The sequence below is a fragment of the Balearica regulorum genome, chromosome 4 (assembly GCF_011004875.1).
Source record: "Balearica regulorum gibbericeps isolate bBalReg1 chromosome 4, bBalReg1.pri, whole genome shotgun sequence".
NCBI lineage: Eukaryota > Metazoa > Chordata > Aves > Gruiformes > Gruidae > Balearica > Balearica regulorum.
In genome coordinates, this window is record NC_046187.1 from 79,234,595 (window position 1) to 79,262,297 (window position 27,703).

At 49.5% G+C, this 27,703-nt stretch overlaps 1 protein-coding gene across 6 annotated transcripts in view; it reads left to right on the plus strand.

Moving 5' to 3' along the window:
* The window catches only part of PTPRA (protein tyrosine phosphatase receptor type A), a 127,663-nt gene that overhangs the window by 83,697 nt on the left and 16,263 nt on the right, over positions 1–27,703 (plus strand). For 2 of the 6 annotated variants that reach the window (XM_075752810.1, XM_075752812.1), the window contains 5 exons: positions 15,104–15,182; positions 15,581–15,943; positions 18,644–18,661; positions 23,398–23,482; positions 24,838–24,911. In XM_075752810.1, coding sequence (XP_075608925.1) covers positions 15,104–15,182; positions 15,581–15,943; positions 18,644–18,661; positions 23,398–23,482; positions 24,838–24,911 — 619 coding nt within the window. Of the gene's footprint in view, positions 1–6,458; positions 6,652–9,936; positions 10,067–15,103; positions 15,183–15,580; positions 15,944–18,643; positions 18,662–23,397; positions 23,483–24,837; positions 24,912–27,703 lie in introns of those variants that run through there. The other 4 variants (XM_075752813.1, XM_075752808.1, XM_075752809.1 and 1 more) reach the window with 4 other exon arrangements.

Here is a 27,703-nt window from a genome sequence, read left to right on the forward strand (position 1 = left end):
CCTGCCCATGGCAGGGGGTTGGAACTGGATGGGCTTTCAGGTCCCTTCCAACCCAAACCATTCTATGATTCTATGAACAGGGGGGATTTGAGCCAGGTTGGCCCCTGGTCTTCAGCAGGCTGCACTTCATGGAGTCAAAGCCAATGGCACCAAGCTGAGTGGTGCAGGTGATTTGCTAGAGGGAAGGGATGCCGTCCTGAGAGTCCTTGACAGGCTTGAGGAGTGGGCCCGTGTGAACCTCCTGAGGTTCAACAAGACCAAGCGCAAGGTTCTGCACATGGGTTGGGGCAGCCCCCAGTATCCGTACAGGCTGGGGATGAGGCAATTGAGAACAGCCCTGAGGAGAGGGACTCGGGGGTGTTGGTAGGTGAAAAATGACCCAGCAACATGTGCTTACAACCCAGCCAACTGTGTCCTGGGCTGCATCCCCAGCAGCGTGACCAGCAGGTCGAGGGAGGGGATTCTGCCCCTCTACTCCGCTCTGGTGGGACCTCCCTGCAGTACTGGAGTCCCCCAGTACTCCCCAGCTCTGGGGTCCCCAGGACAAGAAGGACATGGAGCTGTTGGAGCGAGTCCAGAGGAGGCCACGGAGATGATGCGAGGGCTGGAGCACCTCTGCTATGGAGACAGGCTGAGAGAGTTGGGCTTGTTCAGCCTGGAGAAGAGAAGGCTGCGGGGAGACCTTAGAGCCCCTTCCAGTCCCTACAGGGGCTCCAGGAAAGTTGGAGAGGGACTGGTGACAAGGGCAGGGAGTGACAGGCCAAGGGGAATGGCCTGAAGCTGCAGGAGGGGAGATGGAGATGAGATGGGAGGCAGAAATCCTTCCCTGTGAGGGTGCTGAGGCCCTGGCCCAGGTTGCCCAGAGAAGCTGTGGCTGCCCCTGGCTCCCTGGCAGTGTTCAAGGCCAGGTTGGATGGGGCTTTGGGCAACGTGGTCTAGTGGAGGGTGTCCCTGCCCATGGCAGGGGGGTTGGATGAGACGATCTTTGAAGGTCCCTTCCAACCTAAACCATGCCGTGATGCTACAAAAACGAGATGAGTTTGTTAGGCTGGGCCACCGCGCCGCAAATACCGTCTTGGTCTTCAGCAACAGACTTTGTCTTGTATTTTTGCAGCAACAAGCTGCTACAGAAAGCGCTCTCTGTTGTTGTGTGCGAGCTCCTGTACCATTTAATGCCTGGTTAGGGGGGTCTCTTATTTAACGGCGATACTGAGGAGCCTTCTGTGTATTATGCTCCTAGCCAGGGCGTGATGGAAATGGGTGTTTTTGTGGGAAAGCTGCTTTTCAAAGCCTTTTGAAAAGGCTGGGACAGCAAAGACTTTGAAAGATGGGGATATCTCTGTTGCTACCCAATGCATTGCTATTGAAATCAAAATATTTAACCTGAGTGGAGAGCTCCGTCATTCCGCATAGGTTCGAAATTAATTTAATTTCACATAATTTTGATGGCTGTTTGGCCTAGGTGCCCAGTACGGGGGGATTTGAGCTCTGTCGTAGCCTTTTAATGTTTGTTTGAATATCACTAAAATCGAAGTGACACAAGGTGATATTTAATGCCTGCTCAAGGAGACCTTGTTTATCGGCAAAAAAACCAGAATGGGCCATAAAAACTGAACCCCAGCGTCACCTTGACTCTGTTCTCTCTCTGTTACGCGTCCAGGCTGGTGTCATGGAGGAAGCTTGAAATTCCCGTTTTCTGGAGGGGTTTTTTGGTTGGTGGTTTTTTTTTTTTTTTCACGTGAAATTGCCAAGATACGCCGCTTATCCGCTGCTTATGTGTGTGCAAAAATATTTATGGTCCCAGTGCAAATAAAACCTCTGAACTTTTCAGAGAAGTCATTCCTGGCCACCACCGCTGCTGCCGTGCCCCGTTGTGCCTGATCGCAGCAGCAGCTCTTCCAGGCTTCTGAGAGGTTTTTGGGCTGAGAATTGACCCGCTGAAGGAGGGGAAAATTATTTTAGGGGGGCTCTGTACCTTGAGTATGATTTGCTGTGACAAGCATCCAGGCTGGTTTACTGCTGTGTTGCGGGAGGGAGTAATTAATCTGATGATTCGTTGATTTTCACAAAATTACCATGGCAAACTTGACCTTTTTTCTAGCGCCAAGCTGAAGGTCAGGAGATGGTGCTTGGAGATGGTGGGATGCATCCACCTTCGTTTTGGGGAGGGATCTCGGGCTTCTCCTGGAGCTCCATCTAGAGGAGAGGAAGATGGGCTGGTTGGGGAGGCTGGTGGCCTCTCTGGGCTACCATGGCTCTGGTGTCCTCTTGCCCGACCTTCTACACTGTGTCACCTTGCCCGGGCTGTTGGCTGTGGCTTTCCTGGCCCTGTGGCCACTCTTGACCCTGGAGCCACTTTGCTGCTGGAAACCCTTGCTGCAAAGCCAGCAGCTGTGTTTGGTGGGGAGGACACCAGGGCCAAACTCAGTTCCTTTCCATACCATCGCTGGGGAAGGGGATTTCTCTACTGAACCCCACAAGCAGGTGCTGCTCCCTTGGCTAAGGATGTAGAAACCACACGGTCCTCTGCGGTTGCTTTTGGGGTTGGTTTCATAAGAGAAATCGTTGCGGTTTGGGCTGGGACTTTCCTTGAGAGGAGGTCCCAGCTGGATGTTCCCAACATCTGCGCCGTGGCTGTGCGGGCAAGGTAGCCAGCATCTCCATGGGCCATTTTGCTCCAGGAGAGCTTGCTCCTCCATCTTCTCCATCGTCCCTTTTGCCGTGCTGACAATGACGCCGTCCAGCCCTGTGACACAGATCATTCCAGCGGCCATCCGCTGAGCTCGTGAACATCTCAGCCATCAGCGCTGCAATGACCTCAGGGTTTCACCATGGAGGTCTTTGGTCATGGTTCACCTCCTGCCCTTGCTGGAGCAAGACATGAAGCCCAGAGCTGCAGAGGTTGGAGCACTTCATGGGCTTAGGTAGAACATCGTGTGTTGCAAACACAGCGTGCTCCAGCTGCTGGCTTTGGTTTAAAGTCCCCTACGTGATATTCGTATTTTAAATGCCATCCTGGAGGGAAAAACACAACGGGGCTGAGTGTCAGGTTATTTTCCCTTTTCCGAGTCCTAATTCTCCCCTGGTTTTTTATATAGGGTGGCACCGGGATTCCCAGCTACCCAGCTGTGCCCGAAAAAAAAGGCTGATTTAAACCTTAGCAACAGGGTATTTTTGTTTAGATTGTATTTATTCTCCTGTGAGAGTCATTGTTCTCTCCCATGCCTTGACCGTTTCGAAGGCTGATGATAAAAGCCCTCGCTGACAATAATACGTTAGAGTTCAGCCTTTTGTTGGGGAGATTAAAATAGAGAATGAATTGTGAATAACAAGGGAGCGCTAGAAGTTAGTCGTCCCAGGCTGTTGTTTAATCACTTTAAGGATAAGAAACTTCATTTTAATTATTTTCAGAACTGCATTTTAATTATTTTCAGCATTAGGTTTTGTGTTGGCATGTCTGGGGGCTGCAGGGGCTTGTCCCCACCGTGTTAAGACAAAGTTCATTTCAGTTTGCGTAACCTTGTGTCAGCAGGAGATAGGTTTATAGCAATCAGGCTTATAATAGGTTTATTGCAATATATATAATATATAATAGTTTTGTGATATCAGGTTTATAATAGTTTTATATATGTAGTAGGTTTATAGCAGTAGTAATGATAGAAGATGCCCGGCTTGTTGGTGTGACTCGAAAACCTGTGCCTACAGCATCGCTTCTTCTTGGACGAGGACACCCCTCTTGGGCATGAAAGATGGAAAAGAAAAGAGATGGAAAAAAATAGATGGAAAATGAAAAAAAATAGATGGAAAATTAAAAAAAAAAAAAAGATGGGAAGTGGAAATAGAGCCACTGGAGGCAGATGGATTTGGGTCCTTTTTCAGGGGTGTGGGCTGGTGAGGAGAAATGTTTGGGAGACCGATCTGCTCGAAATGCCGACAGCGTGAATGATAATGGGGCTCACCCCAAAACTCTGCTGACCCCGTGATCTTTTCCCACGTGGGAATTGCTGAGGATACAGCTGTCTGGGTGCAGACTCCTTTCTGCCGGGATATTTATGTTCCCAGCGAACTTTCCACTCACGTCAGCTTCACATCCCTCCTCTTGGACAGCCTCCCTCCCAGCTGCTCCTACCTGCACTCCCTCTAATTGGCAATAATTTCCCTAATTGCTCACATAAGCAAATGTTCTCTCTGTGGTCGCATCGAACCGGCTTATACTGTACTATATACACGAGCACACGGCATTAAAGGACTAATTCCTGTAAATAAGCCTATTAAAAGGTTAGAAATAATGCCTCCAGCTAAACTATCGATGGCAGCTGGATCCCACTGGTTTTATTAACGTGGCAGTTCCCGTCTGCCTGGGACTGGGGTGCCCTCGTGCTTGGCCAGTTGATCTTATGTTGTGGTCGGTGGATGTCTTGGCATACGAGATCAGCCCTTTGCCTTGTTTCCAGATAATAAATCACATTATTAGCAATTAAGGCAACACCTCGCAAATCCCCAGTATTACTGCTGAATGAGAGAAGAGACCGATTCATGCAATCGCGAGCCGGGGGGGGGGACCGCACCTTTGAGACTTTAGGTGATGTTGCTAAAGAAAAAACTGCATCTCACTTCTTTTTGTGCCTCAGATGGGGGAAAAAAGCGATTCCTCAATTTTTCTCCAAGCACTTTGCTTTTCAGCCTTGATAGGAAAGGATTATAGACAGCGGTGCAGCACCGATCCTGGGGCAGCCTGGGGAAGAGCCCTTAACCCGAGTCATCAGCTGAATTGCCAGCGTTCATCCCTCAAACCAGGAGCTGCTGAAGCGTAATTAGGCTGTGGGAGGGTAATTGCTAGCAGCTCCATCCAGCGGTTGGGCTAGCATTGTCTTTTGGAAAGCCCCTCCATGCTTTTGGGCTGTGCTTCGCTGGCGGGTGCCGTCGGCTCTTGCTGGGGATGTGAAATCCCCGTTGCCTGTGCTACAGCCCTGCAGCATTCAGAGGCTTTCTATATATATAGTATTTTTTTTCTCCAGTTATTTCTACTAATTTAAGAAGTAGGGACTGGGATACTTTCCATAAATTGGGATGGCCAAAGAGTGGTTGCTCCTTTTTTTATTTTCTGGTGGGTCACATATGATCTACCATTGCTCCAGCTTTTAATACCTCCGGCAGCTGTGTCAGAACTTGCAGCGTTGCTTTTTGATCCAGATTTCACCTGCAACCTGGATGAGAGCTTCAGCAGCCCTTTGCATTTACAGTGCAGCTTGTTTTTGTGATGACCTTCGGCTGGGCAAAAGATACTCGGACAAACAGCATCGTTACTATCAGCCGGGTGGTCGCTGAAGTCTCTAGGTCACCAGCTGATTATTCTGTGGGTTTGGACATTTATTTTACAAGGCAACAAGGCGCTTTCAGGGGACAACCCTTCTCTCCTTTCTTGGACCAAAAGTTTTAGCTCCAGCTTCTGAAATCCTGTATGCTGACACAGAGGGATATAAAGTCACAGCCCAGAAATTCTGCTGCGTGTCTGGGTCGGGGCGTCACAGCCCGGCGGTCTTGGCCTGAAGTCAAGCAGCCGGGCTGTGCATCGTGGGGTGGCCCTGGATGATGGAGAAATGCAGAGGCTGCCATTGCAGTAGTGAATATTATAAGCTATTAACTCAGTTTTGGTCCTTGGCCCCACTTATTTATCACCATTTCATCCTTTCGGTAGATTCATCATGCAACGAAAATGGAAAAATTAAGGCATTTGGATGAGCTGACTTTTTAAAGCAGCATCGCTCTGGGTTTGCGGCTCCAGAAATACCTGTCAGCCCATTTTCCTTTTGCCTGGAAATACGCTCCGGTATCTTATTTGCAGGTTGTGTTGAAAAACACTTGTGTCTGGCAGCACAACTGCTCCCAGTCAGACTTTTCAGCTTGAAGCCTGTGGCAGAAGTCGTGCCTCAAAATGCTTTTGGCACTGGAACAGCAGAGTCAGAGAAGAAAACGTTTGCAACTCCGGTTCCCCTCATTTGCAAACCTCATTTATAGACCCTTGCAGCCACTGGTAAAACTGTGATTTTGGTTTCTTTCTCTGGCAAACTGCGACAGAAACGCAGTTAATGCGAGATGCAGGGGATGCATCCCTCGCCCCGCTCCGGCTATCGCCATTTGTACATCGTCCTCGACCCTTTTTTTCCATTCTAATACATGCAAATGTATGTAAAGAGTAAAGACTGTTCTACTGAGTCTTGCACATTTGTTTAAAGAGAAGGAAAACAAGCCAAATTTACAGGGAATTTGCAAGCTGAATTTTAAGACCCATATATAAAAAGACCCAAAAAGCGGCTGGCAGCGGCCACCGATGCTGACCGAGGTGATGCTTTCTGGCGTCTTTATTTTCCGGGAGCTCGCAATCGTAATGTCATTAATATGGAGCTTTTTGAGAACTGGAGTATATCCTAATTAGCAGCCTCTGATTTTTTTTCTAGTTTCATAATCAGTGATCTCGGCTACACCAGAAGTGTTACTGTGGCAACAGGGCTGAACCGAGCAGCGGTGCAGAATTACCGCAGGTAAATCGGTGATTTTACGGATCCACGGCACTTTCTTAGCCCAGGGGCTGCTCCGTGGGACGGGCTGGCTGCTCCCCGCACCCTACAGGTGTCCCGGGCGGATTTCAGGGTAAGCACAACCAGCGATTAAGCTGCATGACCGAACGCATGCGTTTTAATTGGAGCTTAGCCTCTGTAATGAGGTTTTAAGGCTGTCATGCGAATGATCCCCTCCGACACCTTTGTTTTAAGTAGGATGCTCCGACCACTCGCTGCCCGAATGCTCCGGTTCCTGGCTTGGTCTCGGCTTGATCCTGCAGAAGGGACTGAGCCCAAAAGCTGGGCTTTATTTTTTTTTTTTTTTTAATTTATTTTTTTAAAACCTTCTTTCTCCTCCCCACGTACCGTTCGCTCGCTCTCCGAAAGGCATGTTGCTCGGTAGGGATGTTGTTATGCTAAATAACGGCCATGCTTCATCCTCACTCTTCAATCAAAAGCAACCGGTCCTTTTCGTAGCTGGTATGCGAACATGTTTTCTTTGTACACGTTACAAACAATGTCTGGGACAAAGAAGGGGAAACCCTAAAATGGAATGTTTAAAGAAATATATTCCTGTATGACTTGACTTTTTAAAAAAATTGATTTATTAATTCATTATGTTGAATAATGAGGTGAACCAGCTTCACTTGAGCCTTTCGGGCAGTTACTCTCCATTTCCCAGCACCAAACTGCAGCTGCGATGCCCATCCCGTGGGGAGAAGCACACCGGGAGACCGTGTGTTGTGGTCTCCCAATAGCCAGGGGTTTTTACAAGCTCTGGAGGCGTTGCTTCAGCAGATCCATTTTAATTACCCCTGAAGGAGGTCTCGCCTCCCTTTCCCCTTTGGAACGCAGTTCCTGCTGCCCCGCCGTCCCTCACCAGCCTGGCCTGCAGCAAAACCCTCCATCCCCAGTGCCTTCCTCCTGGTCGAGGCTCAGAGTCAGTCCTTCATCTTCATCTTCATCCTCCCTGAGCTGGCATCTCCCTTGGCCTTGGCTCACCACTCTTCTTTTTCTTAGGACTTCACCTTCTCTCAGCTTTTACCTGTCCCGCCTCGATGCTCCTTGATGCCATGTCCTTACGGAAACCCTCTCCAGCTGGTCATTCTCCATTGCTACAGGTCCAAGAAACTCTTCATCCCTTTCTTTTTCCCTCCACAAATTATTCCCCAACCCATCCCAGTTTCTTCTGCGCATGGTGAGCATGGCAAGAGCAACCAGCACATGCTCCCATGATCAGACAGCCACGGCGCCAGCAGAAAAGAGTGGCTGAGGGCAAATTAAACCTGTCCTAATTATGAGGGTTATTAGGAAAATTATTATTGGAAAATAATTGGACGTATTTGTAGCTCTTCCCCTCTGAGGCACTGAGGAGGCTTCCAGACGGTGACTCCACTTGCTGTGCCAGCGGTGCGGCCAGGCGTGCCCGTCCGTGCAGCTCGATGGGCAAGGACTGGAGATCATTGAGCGCCTTGGTCTTAGATGTGCCACCAATAGCCAGGGATGGAGCCGACATCTTCTGCTTTTATTTCTGTATTTTTAGCGTGAGACCATTGAGTCTCTCTGTTAGTATTTTTAACATACAGAGAGTGGTTTCTTTCCTAAAAGCAAGGCAATACAGAAAACTAAGAACTGGCATGATGAGCTATGAAGGACAAATATCTATAGTCAACATTTCTGCATCTCTGTAGGAGCCTGAACTGTTTCGTGTCTGGATTATTTAAGCACCCACGTTCATTGGTGGTGTTCTCTGGTGGTTTTTTCGCTTAAAGCCTCATCAGTTTAATTTTTCTATCCTCTAAATGAGATAATAACTCCCTAGTCTTGAGGCTCTTCTAGGAGGCTCACGTATCAGTCTTGAGATGCTCCAGGGTCGTTCAGAGGAGTCCATCATGGGGTCATTTCCTCTGAGCAGCTTTGTGGCTCTTTGTTAGTGGCTCCTAGGAGGAGAGGGTTGTCTCGTACACAGCAAAGGGCTGTTGCAGCGTGCAGTAACTGGTTCACTGAACACCAGCGTAGAGCTGGAGGGACACTGGTGGGATCCTGAAAAACATCCTCCATAGCGTAGGGGTCTCCTTCTCAGTGCTGGATGTTATCTTTCTCCGCTATGAGCTCAAATCCCAGCAGGTTTGCCTTCTGAAAGTTTGCAGGACAGCAAGTTACAGAATCACAGAGGGCACCGGGACCTTGGGGAACCTTCTTCCAAGTTCTGGCTGGTGAACACCTGATCCTCTCTACACTCACCCACAATGGTTTCACACCCACTGCTGCTGCCAGTGCGTGCTTTGAGAACCTGCCTGATCAGCACGGGATAGACTAATATCTCACTATAGATTACCTCAACGAGGAACACTGATCCTAGTTCAGGCCAGCAGTTTTTAACATCATCCTAACAGCTCTAGCTATTTCTGGACACCCAGAAAGCCAGGTGAAGTAGGGTTGGGTTCCCTCCATGCACATATGATGATGTTGCTCTTTGAAAGAGGACTGTGTGTTTGCCTGTTGGACTGAGGGCCACGAAAATGATCCGAGGGCTGGAGCACCTCTGCTATGGAGACAGGCTGAGAGAGTTGGGCTTGTTCAGCCTGGAGAAGAGAAGGCTCCAGGGGGACCTTAGAGCCCCTTCCAGTCCCTACAGGGGCTCCAGGAAAGCTGGAGAGGGACTGGTGACAAGGGCAGGGAGTGACAGGCCAAGGGGAATGGCCTGAAGCTGCAGGAGGGGAGATGGAGATGAGATGGGAGGCAGAAATCCTTCCCTGTGAGGGTGCTGAGGCCCTGGCCCAGGTTGCCCAGAGAAGCTGTGGCTGCCCCTGGCTCCCTGGCAGTGTTCAAGGCCAGGTTGGATGGGGCTTTGGGCAACCTGGGCTAGTGGAGGGTGTCCCTGCCCATGGCAGGGGGTTGGAACTAGTTGATCTTTGAAGGTCCCTTCCAACCCAAACTGTGCCGTGAGTAAATATTGAAGTGCAGGAAAGTGGTGATTTGTTGAAGATTGGGCAGGTGGAGAAAGCAAAACCCCAAGCCCTTACCGCAGGCTTGTCCTCCTCCTCACGTGCCGTTCGTTACAGCGGCTGTCACTCGTGTGGAAGCCGCCTGTTTATTTAAAAGCCAAAAAAAAAAAAAAAAAGAAAAAAGTATGAAGTAGATTTTCAGAAAGGGTGAATGGTTGCTGTGATTCATCTTTTCTGTTGAAGAGTGGAAAAGCAGAGGGTGGGGTGGGGGAAGAATGTTCAGTGACACATCAAAGCCTCGTTTCAGCTTCGGAGACACATGCGAGGAATTAGTCACTTCATTTTAGTGCAACAAAACCCTTTTCCCTCCCTAAACTCAACAGCGATGGCCAGCGAGCCACAGCTCTGGTGCAGGAGATGACCTACCCCCCGTTAGCCGTCCCAACGCAGTTCGGAGCCAACGCAGCTCCTTGCGTGATGTTGAAGAAGAGAAGAAGTCCACGCACAGCTCAAGGAGCCGTCCTGCAAGGCGCTTGGTCCCCGGGTGATTTCCCACGGGCGAGTAGGCGTTGCAGAGCTCCCAGCAGCGGGGCTCATCCTGATCGTTATTTTTACGCCCTTTGCATCTCATCCAACGTGAGAGGTTTGGGGTTACGGAGAAGGAGAACCCAGTGTTGGTGAAATCGCTCTGCCATCGGACGAGCCCGTGGGCAGCTCTCCTCTGCCGCGGATCACGGCTCCAGCAAGAGGCTGGGAAACCACGAACGGGATTTAAAAGGAGCAGGGAGGAGGAGAGGGAACAGCAGGTTTGTTTTCCAGGGCGGATGAGCCATGCTGATGGCTTGCTGCCACCGAAAAGGAAAAAAAAATAAAGACCTTTTTCCCCTTTCTTTATGCTCGTGCGTGCTCTCGTCCTACTGTGAGCCGCTTCAAAGAGCTAACCGGTGCAAACGCTAACCTTACTCCCAGTTCTGCCCTCTTCCCTGCCAAAAACCAGAAGAAAACTAAACAATTTTTTTTTTATTTTTCACTCTGGTTGGGGCCAGTACAAGGCAGGCGGGTGGTCTCGGTCGAGGCACTACATTTTAGCATCCTACAGACAGCAGCGGTGGTTTCTGGGGTCCCGGAAAGCCGGGTGGAATTCGGGTCGTGTGTCCTCCTTGCACATAGAAAAAGATTGCCTCATTTTCCAGGAATCAGGAATATGTCAGAGGTGGGGGTAAATCCTGCCTTTGATTGCAGAGGGCTGTATCCGGGTAGGATCTGGGCAGTTTCTGCAGCACTGAATATTAATTCTTTGCTTTCTGGAAGCACGGGGAGGTGGTCCTGCAGCCAAACCCCCCTCCAGCAGCAGCACGCACAAGGGCCGTTTTTAAGCCACTTATTACTTTATAAAGAGATTATTTCCTTTTTTACCCCTCCCCAGCATCAATCATCTTGACAAGATCCGTTTATTTTAAAACATACGTCCTGCAGCCTAAAACCCAGCCTTTCCTATAGGAAGCTCCCAAGCAGTGTATGGGAGAGCGCAATGCATGTGCACCCTCTCTCTCTCTCTCTCTATATATATATATATATATAAATAAAATATTGCTGGAAACACCGGTAGCAGTTATTTATTCAGGTTTCTAACCCTGATTTTTGAAAGCGAAGGTTTAAAACGAAGACGCGATGCTGAGCATCCCGACCCGCCGGGGCAGCGGTGCCGAAGCCGGCTCCTTTCTCCTCGGCAGAGCCGGCGCCGTGACGTCAGGGTGTTTTTCTGCAGAGCTCGCAGGATGTTGCAGCCGGCCAAGAGCTGTGTTTATGTTGATAACATTACAAGTATTTCCTCTCCGTTTCCGAAACCAGCAGGGAGGGAGCCGAGGGGGAAGGGAGACTCGGGTTTCTCCAGCTTTGGGGTAGGACTCTCGAGGCCTTTTATGTTAAGAAGCGGGTAACGGCGTACCGCTGGCATTTATTTATACTGCGTTTGGGAATAGGGAGTGTTTAATAGCAGGGGCTGGGAGCCGGGAGCTGGGCTGGCACGGCCTTCCCCTTGCGCAGGGCTCTTTCGCTTGCTCTCTGCTCCAGATCCGGTTTTAAGGTGATAAAGCGGCGCTGGCAGCTGATTGCCGGTCACAGGAGCAGCTCCCGGGATTTTTGTGTAATGATCCGCACAGCAAGCCGGGATGCTCTCGGGGCTGCCCGGCATCCTGTTTCTTTTGACACTCGCAGTAATAAAGCCATAAAAACTCAGGATCCGCGCAGACTGCCTGCATCCAGTTTTCTTCACGAAAACGGGGCAAGGCGTGGGGAAATTCGGTATTCTCTCCCCATGCCGACCCTTTCCTCCTAACACGATCCGCTCAATGATCGATGAACTTATGAAATGTAATGTCAAGGGGGTTTCAAAGGCAAGCAGCTGCCTGCCCGCTGATGTAATCCCAGGGCATCGGAGCTGCGCTGCTGGCTCAGCGAAGGAGGGACCTGCATCAGTGGTTGGACTTGATGATCTTAAGGGTCTTTTCCAACCGAAATGATTCTATGATCATCCCACCATCCCAAACGGGTTTTGCAGCCAGTACCTGTGGCCGGTCCAGGAATCCCCCGTAGCTCTCGTCCGTATAGCAGTCACGGTTGTGGAAAGGAGCCCAAGGTCTTCTGTTGTATGTGGGTTACTTCCCCGTAACGGAGGGCAGAAAGAAGAGGGCATCCACAGCTTTTACTTCCTTCCACCTACTCTCCATGTCCTGCTTTTGATACCAAGGGAAAATACGTTGAGGATGGGGCAGAGATCCAACGGGACATTTGGCTGTTGGCCTTAGGAAGGAGATGTGGGGTCGGTATGGGCTAACCCATCGGTCTTTCCTTCCTTAACTTTCTCCAAAGGACTCCAGGGAGCACAGATGGAAGAGGAACCGGGTCCCCTGGGGTCCAGCCCCAGCTCTACCACCCCTTTGCTGAGTGACCATGAGCAAATTATCATTCCCCTGGTATTTGAGCTGCAAGAGCTGGAGCAGCCGGCTGAAAAGATCCTTGAAGCCATTAAGAAAGGCTTGAAGAGATTAACATCCATATGGTTTTTCCAATGATCGGTTAATGATGGGCCAGGCGGTGAGGAGCAAGACCTTGGTGTGAGGAGCCGGTAGGATGCCAGCGCAGAGGGAGCATCCCCGTTAGCGACTCATTTGTCTGCTCCTGGGGCAAACTGCTGCTGCGGAGCTAGTGCTGGCATAGCTGTGGGAATCCCAAAGGAACGGGATCCCATAGGAACATGATCCCAAATGAATGGGAGCTCTCGTTTTGAGAAAGGGGTCAGGGGAAAGAGGAAAGGAGACACATCCACCTACGAGAATGGCGTTTCTATACAAATATTCATCAAAACACAGCAAACAGTTGCTTTTTTTCCTGCTAGTGCTTGCAGAAGAGCCAGGTCTTTCCCTTTGCCATATTATTGTTTCCTTGTTGTGGTAGTGATGGGTTCCCGACAAGGGAAGCGGTTGCGATGGCGAGACCTTGGCGCCTTCCTCAGTCCCTGCGAGGTTTCAGGAGCATCTCAGTGCCGCTGCTGCGTTTGTTGGAGATTCAGCACGGGCTAAGGTTCCGTTTATCTTCGCACACGAGTCCCATCACGAGGAGCACCCAATTTCTGTGGGTTTCTGCAGTGGGATGCTCTGAGGATCTGTCTCCTGCTTTCCTTCTCGCTGGCAGCGCAGCTTCGTCTGCTTCCCAGTTGCAATTAAACATAGGGAGGACACAAGCTCCCTTTCCTACACTGCGGGGGTGGAAAACCTCTTTGGTTTAGGACCGTCCCAGCTCCACAGTGTGATTGCTTGTTAAGTGGCCTCAACAAGCTCCAAGAGCGGAGCCTGCCATCAAAACCCTACCGGTTGTGGGTTTTCCGGACATCCCACCCTGGAGCAGAGCCCCGGGGAGGCGTTGCAGGACCAGTCCCGTTCTCGCCAGTGGCAGGAGGGCTGAATCAGTTCGAATTCATCCAGTCAGATATTTTAACCGGTGATGAAACCCTCTGGAAAGTTGGCTGCTCGCACCAGTGGGACCCCTTGGAGAAAGCCCTGCCCCGCTTGCAGCAGCAGCAGGGCCGGCCGCGGAGGGAGCCGAAGGAAAGCTCTTATCTCTGGAGCTTGGTTTTCCGTCTGGTTCAGGGTTTGTCTGACCTTTTGGTCACTGAGTAAGTTCGATTTTTGCCAAGTTTTCTTTTGGGGGGGGGAGGAAAAACATGTAAGTGGGTGGTGCTGGTGGGAGGATACTCCTGGGTGGGGTGGGGAGGATCTTGTATTTCTGATATCGTTTCCAGCGCGTTGATGACTTCAGTGTTGTCCTTTTGCCCGGAGCTTGGGACGGGTCTAGATTGAAGCAGATTTAAATAAATAGAACGAGAACAAACAACAGGAGATGTATTTAAGAGGGGGAGGCTTAGACCTCGTATCGGGAATAAAACCCTTTCTTGGCAGCGTGTCGAGTTGACTTGGCGGCGAGATCTCGCAGCCTTCTCCCAGGAGATGCTGAAGATGCAACTGGACGCATGACAAAAGCCTGAAGGACAGGAGAGAGTCGTAAGGCAGCTGCCGGTCGATGGCACGTAGCAGAGCTGTCTCCGAGCGCTCTGGCAGATGCGAGATGCTGGCCCATCCTTGGGAGGCCCCGGGGCCGTGTGCTGGTCTGGGGCTTGGCAGCTTTGGGCTCTCTTCTGGCCAGGACGATGACGTCTCACATCTCGCTGTCGTTTGCCTGAGCCTCTGGATCCATATCTGTTTGGGAGGAGATAACCATACTTATTTCTCAGGAGCTTTTCGAGGTCTGCAGAGGAAAGAAATCACCGTTAAAACCCTGAATTTAAAAGGGCTGGGGGAGAAAGTCTACGGGAAACAACTTTACTGATGTCATCCTCCTGTAATTCTGCAGGACGTTTCCTGGGAAGAAACGTACAGTACAACGAATGCGCAGCCTACGCTTGCAGATGATCTTGTATTATGATTTAACGGTATTTGTTTCGTCCGCACGTGCAGGGAATCTGATGGGGTTTGAATGGAGCTGAGCCCGGCCCTGCGCGGGTGTTCTGCCCACACCCAGGAGCAGGCAGGACCGTCAGTGAGACAGCAGGGATCCGCTGGGCACTGCTGGCAGGAGGAGCTGACCTCTCCATCTTCCCTGCCTCCCGTTCCGGGACATTTTGCACCAAAGTTCCTTGCCGTGATCTTCACATGTATTGCATTTTGGTTTGCTCAAAGTACGCTCGTTTGCAGACAGTTATAGGAACACATTATTAATTCTCTTTGAGACCGGGTACTTATCTTTGGTGCTCAGCTTCGTAGCTCGTTCCTCCGTCTGGATTTTCATGCTCTCCCACAGTTCACCCATTCCCTGCTTCACCTCTGGTCGCCTTTGCTGGTCCACCAGACTGGGATCCCTCCCTGCGCTCTCTCTCCCCTTGGGAACGTATGACCGTACCAATAATCCTTCCCAGCCACACGTTTGCTCCTCCCTTCCAGCCCTACACACCCCAGATGCACAGCAGCGTCCCCACTTTGAATTCTTTTGGGATAATGTTGCATGAGGGTTTAAGTGACTGTTCTTTGCTCTCTTCCCCAGGGCAACATGGATTTGTGGTTCTTTCTCCTTTTGCTCGGAAGTGGCCTGATAAGCGTAGGTGCTAACAACGTTACAACAGGTAAACTACACTCCTGTCTTTTGTCCCTAAACCATCTTTAGAATCCAAGGAGTAAGTGCTCGGGTGCTTAGTGACTTACCCCTTCTACCCTCCGCTTAACTGTAATATAAAGTGTCAAAAGGAGTGTGATGGGCTGCAGGTGCTTAGAAATCAATATAAATATTGATCCTCTCTTACAGGGGCTCAAATCTTTGCACCTCCTCGATATCATAATACATATGGAAGTTACCTGCTGTCATAGGGCGTGCATCACCGTGCTGTGCAAAGCATTCCCTGTCCTGGACTTGGGGTTTTTTGGCTGTTTTATCCTTGTAGTTACAGTCGTGCGAATCTCCAGCATCTCCAGTGTTGCAGGAAGGTATCTCATGGAGGTTCCCTTGTGCTTTCTCCTCTCACAGAGCCACTCATGACAGTGCCCACCTCCCCCAGGAGCCCCACCAAAGCTCCTACAGCAGGTCCTGAGGGTGGAACTACAACGAGAGCAAACAGGCTCAACGTTAGCACTCCAGTGACTGTTTCTACCGTGGCATCAAAGCCACCTACAACCACGGCCACCAGGATCTCCCCCAACACCACCACTGTCAGCCCCGACACCTCCACCCTGGGGACAACCGTGCCCTTGCCTCCAGCCACCTCCCTGCTCCCCAGCGTGACGCCGTCTGCTCCACGCACCGCTCTCCCCAGCACAGAAGCGGAGACGACGGAGAGGAATTTCAGTGCGACGGCGACAACGCAAGAGACCTCTTCTGCTGCCCACAATGGTAGGCATCTCCTTTACCTCTTCTTCTCCAGGCCACCCTGCCTCCGGGTTTGTTTCTTTGCTCTTTTGTTTTGCTGAAGAAAAGGGAATGAGAAGACACTTTAGGGCTAATTCCATGGTGATACGAAATAATGTAACTCCCTGAGGTGACCAGATCAGAAGAAATTTATCCTACCGAAGCTCTGGGCATCTTGCCAAGATGCTGGGGCACCCTAGGATCTCATTCCACTTTTGTCACAGATTAATTTCATCACTTTTTGTGGTTTCCAGAGTGTGAAACGAGGCTAGTGCTTCACAGCTCCCAGGTGCTGGCTGAAAAGTTGATCCGTAATGGGTCTGTGTAGGCAACAGCAGTAAATCACTCTGGGTTGCTGCTCAGCTGCAGAGCTTGGGTTATCCTGAGTGTCGCTGCATGTATTTGTATTTTGGTAGCCACCATGGACCCGAGCCACGAGTTTTGGCACTGTACAAGCACACACACAACAAGGCAGTCCCTGTCCCAAAGGATGTAAGGCTTAGACTAGAGGTGGCCAGCCAGGGGTGAGATCTAGCTCCTGGGAAAAGCCAGTAAGTTGGCTCATTATCCAAAATTAGTCAAATTGGGGATGAAGGACGGTGTGGTAGGATGGTGCTGGCCCATCTGGTAGGGTAATGTATATGCTCCGCTTGATGGTTGCCAAACTTCTTGCAGACACAAGCCACACATGGTTTGATAAACCACCCAAAGGTGCTCTCTCCACCGCGGTGTGAGCACCAGGAACAACGCGGTGAGACCTTGTTGAGCACAGGGTTCCATGTGCTGGACATCTCAGTCTTGCATATGCCGAGGTGGAGTGGATGACCCCTCTCTGGAAGTGTTCAAGCCCAGGTTGGATGGGGCTTTGGGCAACCTGGGCTAGTTAAAGATCTGCCTGCCCATGGCTGGGGGGTTGGACTAGATAATCTTTGATCTTCCAACCCAAACCATTCTGCGTTTCTACGCTTACATTATCAGTTTTTTCCCCATTACATGGACTACTTTAATCTTTGAAAGGTCTGGATGAGCAAGAGCTGTCTCTAGTGCCATCCTGCTGTCATTGCCCTCTTCGTCCATTGTAGAAGTGGCCTCTAAGAATGTAGTTTGGCCGCTTGATGTAGGTTACGAGCAAAAAGAGGCTAAGGTGACCAGAAATCTTAGCTGATCTGTGACTCTTCCTAGCTGCGTGGTTTGAGACCCAGCTTTGATACGACATGCCTCTGAGTGACAGCAGTTACATAGCAGTGCCTGCCAGAGCTTATAGTGAAAGCCTTGGCAGTGCAGGATGTCATGGAAAAACAGGATGGGTAACTTGGTGGTGGGGTAGAAAAGACTGAAAGAAGGTAATACTGAGGTTAATGCAGGGAGATGTCAAGTGTACATTCCTTCAGAATAAATTTCTCAAGGGATATGGGGTGTGGGGTGCTTAAAGCCCTCTTCACATCAGTGAGAGGTGTGTGCCCTCTTCCTCTGGGCCCGTGAAGCTGCAGTGAAGTTGTCTTTGCTGCCAGCATAGGAAGGGTTGTGGCTGAAGGAAGTTTGCGACCCAACCTTCTCAGTGTCCTGCCATCCCCAAGCTTGTCCAGCTTCCTTTCAAACAGAAATCCTCGAGGCTTTTTAGCAGAATGTAGGAGTCCAGAGTAACCTTAAATACGTGCACGGTGCAAGTTTAGAATACACGTAGCCTTCGAATGGGATTGATGGAGGCAAAAAATTTAAGCACTGCTACGATCTGGATTTTGTAATACAATGTCTGCTGGCAGGGGACTGAATTTATCATTTTTGTGGTTTTGCTACTTTTTTTATGACTTGGGTTACTGGTTTTGGTGAATTCCCTTGGTTGTACTCCATGACACGTTGGCCGTTGCACCACTGAGGCCAGATGCATGTCAGTCCCCAGAACAAATGACCAATCTGATTCTTTCTTTATTGCAAGTAATTTGTCAAGGAGCAAAATTAATTTTAGGGCTGCCCTTGCCATTAATCTTAATGGGAAATTTGGATATCAGCCCTGGAAGAATTAAGTGGTACTCAAGACAGAGACAGGGGCTGAAGACGCTGCATGAGAGTTACATGTTGTACAGGCAGCTCCTGCTTTTCTGAACCTAACAAGATTGTCCTCAACCCCGTGCTGCAGCTCTTCGCGCGTAAAACAGGGGCGTTGCAGCAGGAGAGCTGGGCTGTGCTCTCATTGGCATGAGTTTCTTCTGGTTTCCTCTAGATGAGACACCCAAAACAGCAGGTAGAGGCTTTCCTTGAGTGCTCATCGTCCCCATCCCTGAGCCCAACTGCTCTGAATTGAACTCTTGGCTCAGCCACTCTTTAAAAATGATGCACGAGTGTTATCTCTTAATATTTAAGTGCTGATGAATTACACCAGTGACTTGCTGGTTATAGGCTTAAACAGACTGTGTTACCGATTAAGAGCAATAGGTTGTGTTTATCGATGTTATAGCTCAGCTTCAGCTCCCTGCTCTGCTGATAAAAATTTGCGGTTTGTTCCTTTTTCCTTATTACTGAGTGAAGGCTGAAATTTGTTTTAACATCCTGGCTTTGTAGGTGGTGTTTTAAAGGAAGATGGTGAGAGTTACTAAATTTGTTACTGTCTTGGTCTTTGATCCTTCCTGACTTATTAAAATGTATATTTCTTTGGTGCTAAGAGACTTTTGTTTTCTTTTTCTGCAGGTAACTCTGACAGAAGAAGTAAGAATTTTATATTTTATTGCTCTTTATCCAAGCCCTCAGTAAAGACAATTCCAGAAGTATTCTGCTATTAGATAGCTCTCCCCATGACGCGCTTCCAAACATGCTTTTACAAAGCCTACCAAGTTCTTTAGAAGAGCTGGTGACACACTGCTATCTTAATTTGTGTTGGGCTCTAGAAATAAACAAACTCGTACCAATTTGTACATGTCCTGCTGAATGCTCTGAGAATATCAGCGTTACCATCCCAAAAGCTGGATGAACAAGACCTAAGGAGCCATTCCAGAATTCTCCTTTTTTGTTAATTAATTGTCTTTATCGACTGTGACTTACCCTATTTGATCCAGACCCATTCTGCAAATGATGTGAATAATTATTATTCTCCTTAATTCTGTTGGCAAGCAGCAGTACAAATCCATTTCTTGTAACATAATAGCACTTAGGTGCCTTTTTCCACGTCTTAGTTCTCAGAACTGACATCGCTACCAGAATATTTGCAATTACTCATTGCTTTAGCAGTATAGGAGCAGGTAGGGCGCAGGTACAGCAGATGCTGTTGCTGCCTAAAGAAATTACCGTCCTCTGCGTGTTTTCGTCGTGGCTCTGATGGGTGTTTCAGCTTTGTGAACTCCACAGCAACCTGCTTTGCGCTGCTTGGTGTGCCAAGCTCACACCGTAGAATCACAGACTGGAATCATGGCATGGTTTGGGATGGAAGGGACCTTTAAAGGCCATCTAGTCCATCCCCCCTGCAATGAGCAGGGACATCTTCAACCAGCCCAGGCTGCTCAGAGCCCCGTCCAACCTGACCTTGAATGTTTCCAGGGATGAGGCATCTACCACCTCTCTGGGCAACCTGCTCCAGTGCCTCACCATTCTCAGCGTAAAAAATTTCTTCCGTATATCTAGTCTGAATTTCCCCTCTTTTAGTTTAAAACCATGGCCCCTTGTCCTATTGCAGCAAGTCTTACTAAAAAGTCCATCCCCATCTTTCTTAAAATCCCCTGTAGGGACTGGAAGGGGCTCTAAGGTCTCCCCGCAGCCTTCTCTTCTCCAGGCTGAACAAGCCCAACTCTCTCAGCCTGTCTCCATAGCAGAGGTGCTCCAGCCCTCAGATTATCTCCGTGGCCTCCGCTGGACTCGCTCCAACAGCTCCATGTCCTTCTTGTCCTGGGGACCCCAGAGCTGGACGCAGCACTGCAGAGGGGTCTCACCAGAGTGGAGCAGAGGGGCAGAATCCCCTCCCTCGACCTGCTGCTCACGCTGCTGGGGACGCAGCCCAGGACACGGTTGGCTTTCTGGGCTGTGAGCAAACATTGCCAGCTCATGTCCACTTTTTCACCCACTAGTGTCCCCAAGTCCTTCTCCTCAGGGCTGCTCTCAACCCTTTCATCCCCAGCCTGTACTGATACCGGGGATTGCCCCAACCCATGTGCAGGACCTTGCACTCGCCCTTGTTAAACCTCCTGAGGTTCACAAGGGCACAGAAAGGGCCATGCCTACCTTCCAGAGAGGCATCCAGGCATGGCTTGAATAAAGAAGGCAACGAACCCTCTCCTGTTTCCCTATGGACAGGTTGAAATAACGCATCCGTATCCCTCCAGGATGGACAGAAAGCAGCAGCGAGACCTGGAGCTCAGGAGGATCCTCTGGCTTTGAAGCATTGCTCTGCTCATTGCACACCTCTCCCCAGCGCTCCTCACTGCCGTGGTAGCACCTTGTAGGAGACGGGGCTGGAGGACCACTGTGCAAAGCAGCGTACGATGACAGTCTGGCCTTGTCCCCAGGGAGTGATTTAAGATGTTTTAAACACTCACTGGTTTCTCCTGAGCCGCGGTGTCTGGTGTGGCTTGTTCCACCTCCCAGATACAACCAGGAAGGAAATATTGCAGGAAAACAAATAGAGGTTGCATCACGGATCTGCTCCTGCAGGCTCTTTGTGACATTTGCAGGGAACGTAGCTGTCCCGTGATCTCTTGGCTAAGAGATAGGATTTAACCTCTTGCTTCTGCTCTGCTCCCCCTCTGCAACCACTTTGCAGGATTTACTTTTCAAGGAGCTCCGCATCTCGTGTGCTGGAGGGTTTATTTAAGAAATATTGACCCTGCGTCTTTGCTTCCATTTCTTTTACCCCCATTTTTTTGCTTATGATCCCGTAGTTTCTTGTCTCCTTGCTTGGACTCAAGTTTTGTGGGCAGGCGTTGACAGCGATGAGGAAGGAGGGCTGCTCAGCCCTGTCCCTCTCTGCCAGGCAGCTCCACCTGGGGCTGCATGATATATAGGGGATGGCCTATAGATTGCTATATGGCACCTCTACCTACAGTTGGAGACATGATCTGGAGCATCAGAAGATGGTTTACTGGCTCTTCAGAGGTGCTAGGACAAGATTTAAGTATCCCGATGCCTTCCAGGCTCTGGACCGGGGTGTGTGCTCCAGCACTGCAGGTCTGTGGAAGCAGAGGGACAAGTCCTTGTCCCTTCTCCAAGCAAATTGCAAGTGTGAAACCCCCAGGACCGAGGACCGAGCAGGACAGGAGCTGCTGGGGGGGTTGGCCCCGCTCACCAGGGCTAGATGGGGAAGGAGGGACCATCTGGGGACCCTCCAGCTTGTTTCCTGCCTGGGCTTTGCTGGGTGGGCTGGGCAGCACGCCGGCCGTTAGCGGCCACGGTGGAAAAGCTCTAACTCATCCAGCCAGATGTGTTGAAAGAACGGCTGCAAAAACCCCACAACCCCCCAGACTCCCTGCATCCTGTTGCCAGAAGCACCTCAGCCCATAAATCACATCTCCTGCCAACTGGTGCTACCGCAAAGGCTCCTCAGGGCTGAGCTTACCCTGCTCTAGGCAGGAGAAATGGTCCAACAATGTGTAGAGGGGACATAGCGCTGCGGGCTTTGTCACCTTCCTCCTCCAGCCGGGATGGTGATGATGGTTGCGGTTGGAGGTCTCAAGGGGAAGCGCGTTAGAGGAGGCGCAAGGGTGGGCTGTGGTTGGGCTAAGACGCTCCGTGGTTGCTTTGCCTTCCTGGGCTTGCTTTTGGAAAGCCTCACGGTGGGTAACGCTAAGGCTCAAGCAGCTACCGAGCGTGCAGGAGGCAGAAATGCCTCCCAATAAATTCTTTGGGTTTTTACTGCTGGGCTGGGGGAGATGCCGACACTTGAGGACAATAGATGGAAAGAACAAAGACATGCAAGACTGGGAGGATTTCATGGTTTTATTTGCCGTACCAGGCAATTCATTACCTAAAAATCCTATCTTTTGGTTGAAATAACGTATCTAGACATCGTGACCGCAGAGGGACAAATGCAGAAGTATAACCAGAGTGCCCTTTAGTAGCTCAGTAGTCAGAGATGAACAAAATAAATCCTACCTAAGAAAAATCTGCTGGCTGAAATTGCTGAGACATGTGGAGTAGGAATCCTGCCCTGGCAGGGAAATGGATGCACAGAAGGTGGAAAGGAGGGTCATGCCCTGCAGCCTCGGGGGGCTGAGGCATGTAGACACGGTGTAGTGGCCCATACAGATTGAAATAACCCCAGCTGGCATCGCTGGCATCCACATTTATCTGGAAAAATGCCCTTTGGGGCCATTTTCCTATCTGGTTAGCGTTGCTTGGCTTCCAGCCCCAGCTGGGTAATTTGCTTGCGTCGACTACTGTTTCACTGACCTCCAGGCCAAGTTACAAATAGCTTATTTAAAAAAAAAAAAAAACCCTGTTGTGGGTCCCGGAGGATGGGAACGTTTCAGACGTGGCTAATCTAAGTGTGTTTGCGAGGGAATTGTGCGGTGCCTGCCGTTGAGAAGCATTTGCAAGGGAGCGCACAACGAAGCGAGCCAAATTAATTTATATTTGGTGGCCTTGCGGTGCAGCGTGTGCGCGATGGGTTGTCTAACATCACCTCCTCTCTAAACTCAGTATTTCCAAGGAGGAAAGAATGGGGGTCGGACTAGTTGATCTTTGGAGGTCCCTTCCAACCCAAACCATGCTGTGATTCTATGAAAGAAGTCCCAGCAGGAGCCACCTCCCTGCGATGAGCCAGACAGATGATAAGTAGCTCAGTAGCCCTGAGTCTCCCCAGCAAACCTCAGCCTGAAGGATTTCAGAGCCCAGGTGCAGCGTGAAGCATCGCCCTCTTGTCCTATTTGACACAGAACTGGAAGTGATATCGTGACTATTTTAGAAATGTATTATCGGTGGGATCTTACAAAGGCCACAGTTTTCACCTGTTTTAATATAAGGTTCCTTACCATGCTATGCCAGACTCACAGACCTGTTTAGAAACTTCTTGTATGGATCCTTACATCTCAGGCAGAAGACTCTGCAGGTCCCCAGGTGATAGAACAAACTTCTACTGGTGGCTGGTGGGCCACCATGGGCACATTCAATTGTGCAGAAGAAACCCCTAAAATAGTCCACTCACAACTTTCTCAGTCGCTATTTTCATCTACAAGGTCACAATTTGACAGTGAACAACTCTCAGAGAAGATTGAGGTGCTTTGAATAATGGTTATGGGGTTTAATCTAACCTCAGAGTATCTGAGATATGTGGTGTTTGCTCATGTATCTGTCTTCACTGTCAGACAAACATAACCTTACTTAATACATTGTTGTTGTTGTTGTTGTTATTGTTATTATTATTATTATAGCAGAAAATTTAGAGCTCTGCCCTGTTAAATGATAGCGCTGGCTGTTTTTTGACAGCTGTTGATAACCACAACTTTCTTTTCCTATTGCAGATGAGACTCCAATTATAGCTGTGATGGTGGCCCTGGCTTCCCTTCTAGTCATAGTATTTATTATTATTGTGCTGTACATGTTAAGGTAAGAAATGCTTTAATGCTGACTTCCCTTATTTGACAGAAATTAATTACTCAACAAATAGGAAGAAGCCCTTTTTGCTCTTTCCTAAGCTAAAGGCTGGCAGAGCGGGCTTTTTAAAAAGAAACCCGTAAGGACAATGAAAATAACGTTTGGGGTTATCTAGTAAATGATGCTTATTCCTTTTTCTGTAAAGCTGCTCCTCAGGTGGGCAATGCCTGTTCTGCTGCTGAAATGTCATATTTAATGGGATAGATTAAGCCGAAGTCCTGTCGGTGAGTTAAGAAGCCCTGTCAGAGCAGGAAAGGTTTCCTCGCAAGGCCAGGGGTGTTGGATTGAGTAACCCAGGGAAGCTGAACACAGCGCTCGAGCCACAAAGTCCTTTGTATCTATAACCAGGTGTGTTATTCCTTGATTCCCATCTTGATATCGAATGCGATCCAACATCCAGAGCCAAGCTCTGCCTCGGGTACCAAACCTGTACGTCGTGCCTGAGCATCTTCTGCTGCGAGGTGGCATGCGTCTGGAGCTTGTTAGGAGTGTTAGGTGATGCTGTGGCTGGAACTGTGGCATAAAAAAGCTTTCTTTGGTCCATTTTTAAAATATCCAAGCATCTGGGCTTCTCAAACTGTAGCATTCCCAGCTCCCAAGAGCCTATCTGCTCGGCTAGAAGAGGGTGTTTTTCCACCTGCATTTTAATTTACTCAATATTTTGGTGATTAAATAAGTAAGAATGAAAAAAAAAAAAGAAAAAAAAAAGAAAGAAAAAGGTATTTCCTTAGTGATGGAAAAATTCCCTTCGTCTCTTGGCTCCAGGCCTGCCCTCGCAGCGGTGAACCTGATGAGAGCTTTACCTCAGGAGTTCAGGAGCAGCAGAGTTTGAGTCCTTCCCACCTGGCTTCCAGCCCTTAAAAAAAGGCTTTCTGTTCACCGCCGCCTGCCTGGTGATTCAGCAAAACCCTTAACTTCAGGCAAACGGAGCGTAAGCATCTGCTTCACGTTAAAAGCACATGGAGAAGGGCTTTGCTGCCGAAGGACGGATCAACCTGGGGTTTATGTGCTTTGCTGAATCAGCCTGTGGAGCAGGAACTCCTTGGGGTGTCCTCCATAAAAAGCAGCCTTAAGGCTTCTCCTCCTGGCTTTCACCTTGCTCTGGTCTCCTTTCCAGATGTGGTCAGTTAAATTTATGCCCGTAGGCAGGATTTTAGAGGTCCCGTAGCCTCTTAGACCCACCAGCTAGTTCATCAAGCCATGAGAAAGTGAGGAAAGCTCTTTGTGGCTGCATCTGTCATCCAGAAGGTAACCTGGGCTTCTTGGTGGGTATCTACTGACGTTCTCCATTTCCTTGTCTTCGGTAGGTTCAAGAAATACAAGCAAGCAGGGAGTCACTCCAACTCCTTTCGCTTGTCCAACGGCCGAACAGATGATGCAGGTGAGGCCCGTGTCGGTGCGAGACGGGGAGCAAGAGTGCATCTTGCCGAAGGAATAAGCTTTGTTCAGATGAAAACAGGTCAATGCAAACATTCTTCAGAATAACAACGGATTAATTTAGTGGGTTTTCCCCTGCTCCAGCTTGGAGCTGGCCAAAGTTAGCTAATGAAATAACCAGCAATTCTCCTAAAATTTGTAAAAATTACAAAAATGTCATAAACCCCTTGAAGTGGCAAAAGCAGGTTTGGTTTATGCCCTCCAGGGCGGCTCTCTGGGCAGCGCAGAGCCACCCAGGTTTGTCTGCTGACCATTCTGCCTTTTCCATTCCTTCCAACGCGGCAATGAGACGCGTGCGACTTGTCGGGCACGTGGCCAACATCATACCCAGCACCACCTTTTACTGGCCAGCTTGAATGGAAATGGGAACACGCTCGCCGACTACTGGTTTGCAGAGGTGCTTTGCTGGAAATGTGTAAAAAAGAAAATGAAGATCGTGTTCTCTTTAAGTATGGTCTTGGAAGAGCTTGTGAAGGTGGTCCTGAGTGTATTTATAATATAAATATTATACACCAGAAGACAGAGCTCTGTAAAAGTCCAGAAAAGCCCACGGATGCGACACTGTCACAGTCTGAGCCCGGTGCAGTGACAGCGCCTGAGGACTCGGTGGGCTGGATGCCACGGCTTTGTTCTCCCACCTCGTATTTTTGTAGGAAAGTATTTTTTCATCTACATTTTTATTTGTTTCTTGTTCCGAACTTTCTCTGTTTTCCATGATTTTTGGCAAACTTATAGAATGAAAATTTATTTCCCAATTTTCATTCGAGCGACAAAATGTTTGCCCTCAAGTGGTTAATATTAAATTGTGCGATCACTTCCAACACTGAACTGCTCACGTTCCTCTTGAATTTTCACAATGTCTCTTTGACTCAAATAAGAATCTTTTTTGAAAAAACCCCACATCTTTGGGGAATAATTAAATATCCTTCTACCCTTTCAAATTAGGATGACGGCTGATTAAAGCTCTCATGCAAGTCTTCACGCTAACTGTAGGCACTGAACCAACAATTCTGTGAGAAAGCAGGGAATATATTGGGTTTTTCTTTATAAAAACCTTTTTGGGCCTCTTAAAGATGCATAAGTGCAAGTTTAAAGTCTTGTGCAAGCCTGTTGTAATGTGTAAATTCTTCTGTCCCTGAGCTTGTCTCATTTTCTGTCATTGAGCCAGAGCTGCCAATTGAGGGTCTGAAGTTGGGCATCTCTGTCCATATGTGGACACCAAAGTAAGAGCTGAGGAGGAGCCACCACCTCTTAGACTGTTCAGATCCTTTTTCTGAGCTCCCTCCACATAAACCAAACACCTTCAGAGCAAGCACTAACTTAAAGTCAGCACCTTGTCTTTTACGTTGGCAACTGAGACCTTCCCTACCCAAGTTTTACATTGCTGTAAGCAAAGGTGTGAACTTCACAAGCTGTCGGTTGTGTTGGTATAACCCTTGCATGGCCTTTCTTGGCTTCGCTGAGGAACCACAAGCAACAGCTACCCTTGCTGTGTCCACCTGGGAGTTATGTCACAGTGATGGTGCCAAAATTTCCATGCGAGTCAGAGTGAAGTCTGAATTCTAAGTGAGGTGGTCTTCATTCCCCGATATTGATGACTTTGAATTGCAGAATCGTTTGGGTTGGAAAAGACCTTTAAGATCATTGAGTCCAACCGTTAACCTCACACTGCCAAGCCCACCACTAAACCATGTCCCTAAGCACCACATCTACACGTCTTTTAAATCCCTCCAGGGATGGGGACTCCACCACTTCCCTGGGCAGCCTGTTCCAGGGATTGACAACCCTTTCAGTCAAGAAGTTTCTCCTAATATCCAATCTAAACCTCCCCTGGCACAACTGGAGGCTGTTTCCTCTTGCCCTATCACTTGTTATTTGGGAGAAGAGACCAACCCCCACCTGGCTACACCCTCCTGTCAGGGAGTTGTAGAGAGCCATCAGGTCTCCCCCTCAGCCTCCTGTTCCCCAGGCTAAACAACCCCAGGTCCCTCAGCTGCTCCTCATCAGACTTGTGCTCCAGACCCTGCATCACTTGGTTGCCCTTCTCTGGACACGCTCCAGCACCTCAATGTCCTTCTTGTAGTGAGGGGCCCAAAATTGAACATAGTACTCGAGGTGCGGCCTCACCAGTGCCGAGTACAGGGGGACGATCACCACGCTGGTCCTGCTGGCTGCACCATTTCTGATACAAGCCAGGATGCTGTTGGCCTTCTTGGCCACCTGGACACACTGCTGGCTCATATTCAACCGGCTGTCAACCAACGCCCCCAGGTCCTTTTCTGACGGGCAGCTTTCCAGCCACTCTGCCCCAAGTGTGTAGCGTTGCCTGGGGTTGTTCGACTTGGTCCTTATTGCCCTATCCCACCTCTACAACAGTGTAATGCTCAACCACGGGGTGTTGAAAGAGTTTTGCACCATTATAGCATCTCCAAGTTTTCACTCACCATCCATAGGAAGCACAAAAGGCCAGAAAATGTTCAAGGCCAGGTTGGATGGGGCTTTGGGCAACCTGGGCTAGTGGAGGGTGTCCCTGCCCATGGCAGGGGGTTGGAACTAGATGGGCTGTGAGGTCCCTTCCAACCCAAACCAGTCTGGGGTTCTGTGAACATACAGGACAGTGAGGATGCGAGGTGGGCCTAGAAGCAGACAGCATAGGGTGTGTGAAGTCCTTGTGGCCACCTGGATATGGCTGAGTGCTGGGCACGGGGAGCAGCTGGGTGGGCACCTCTGATGCAT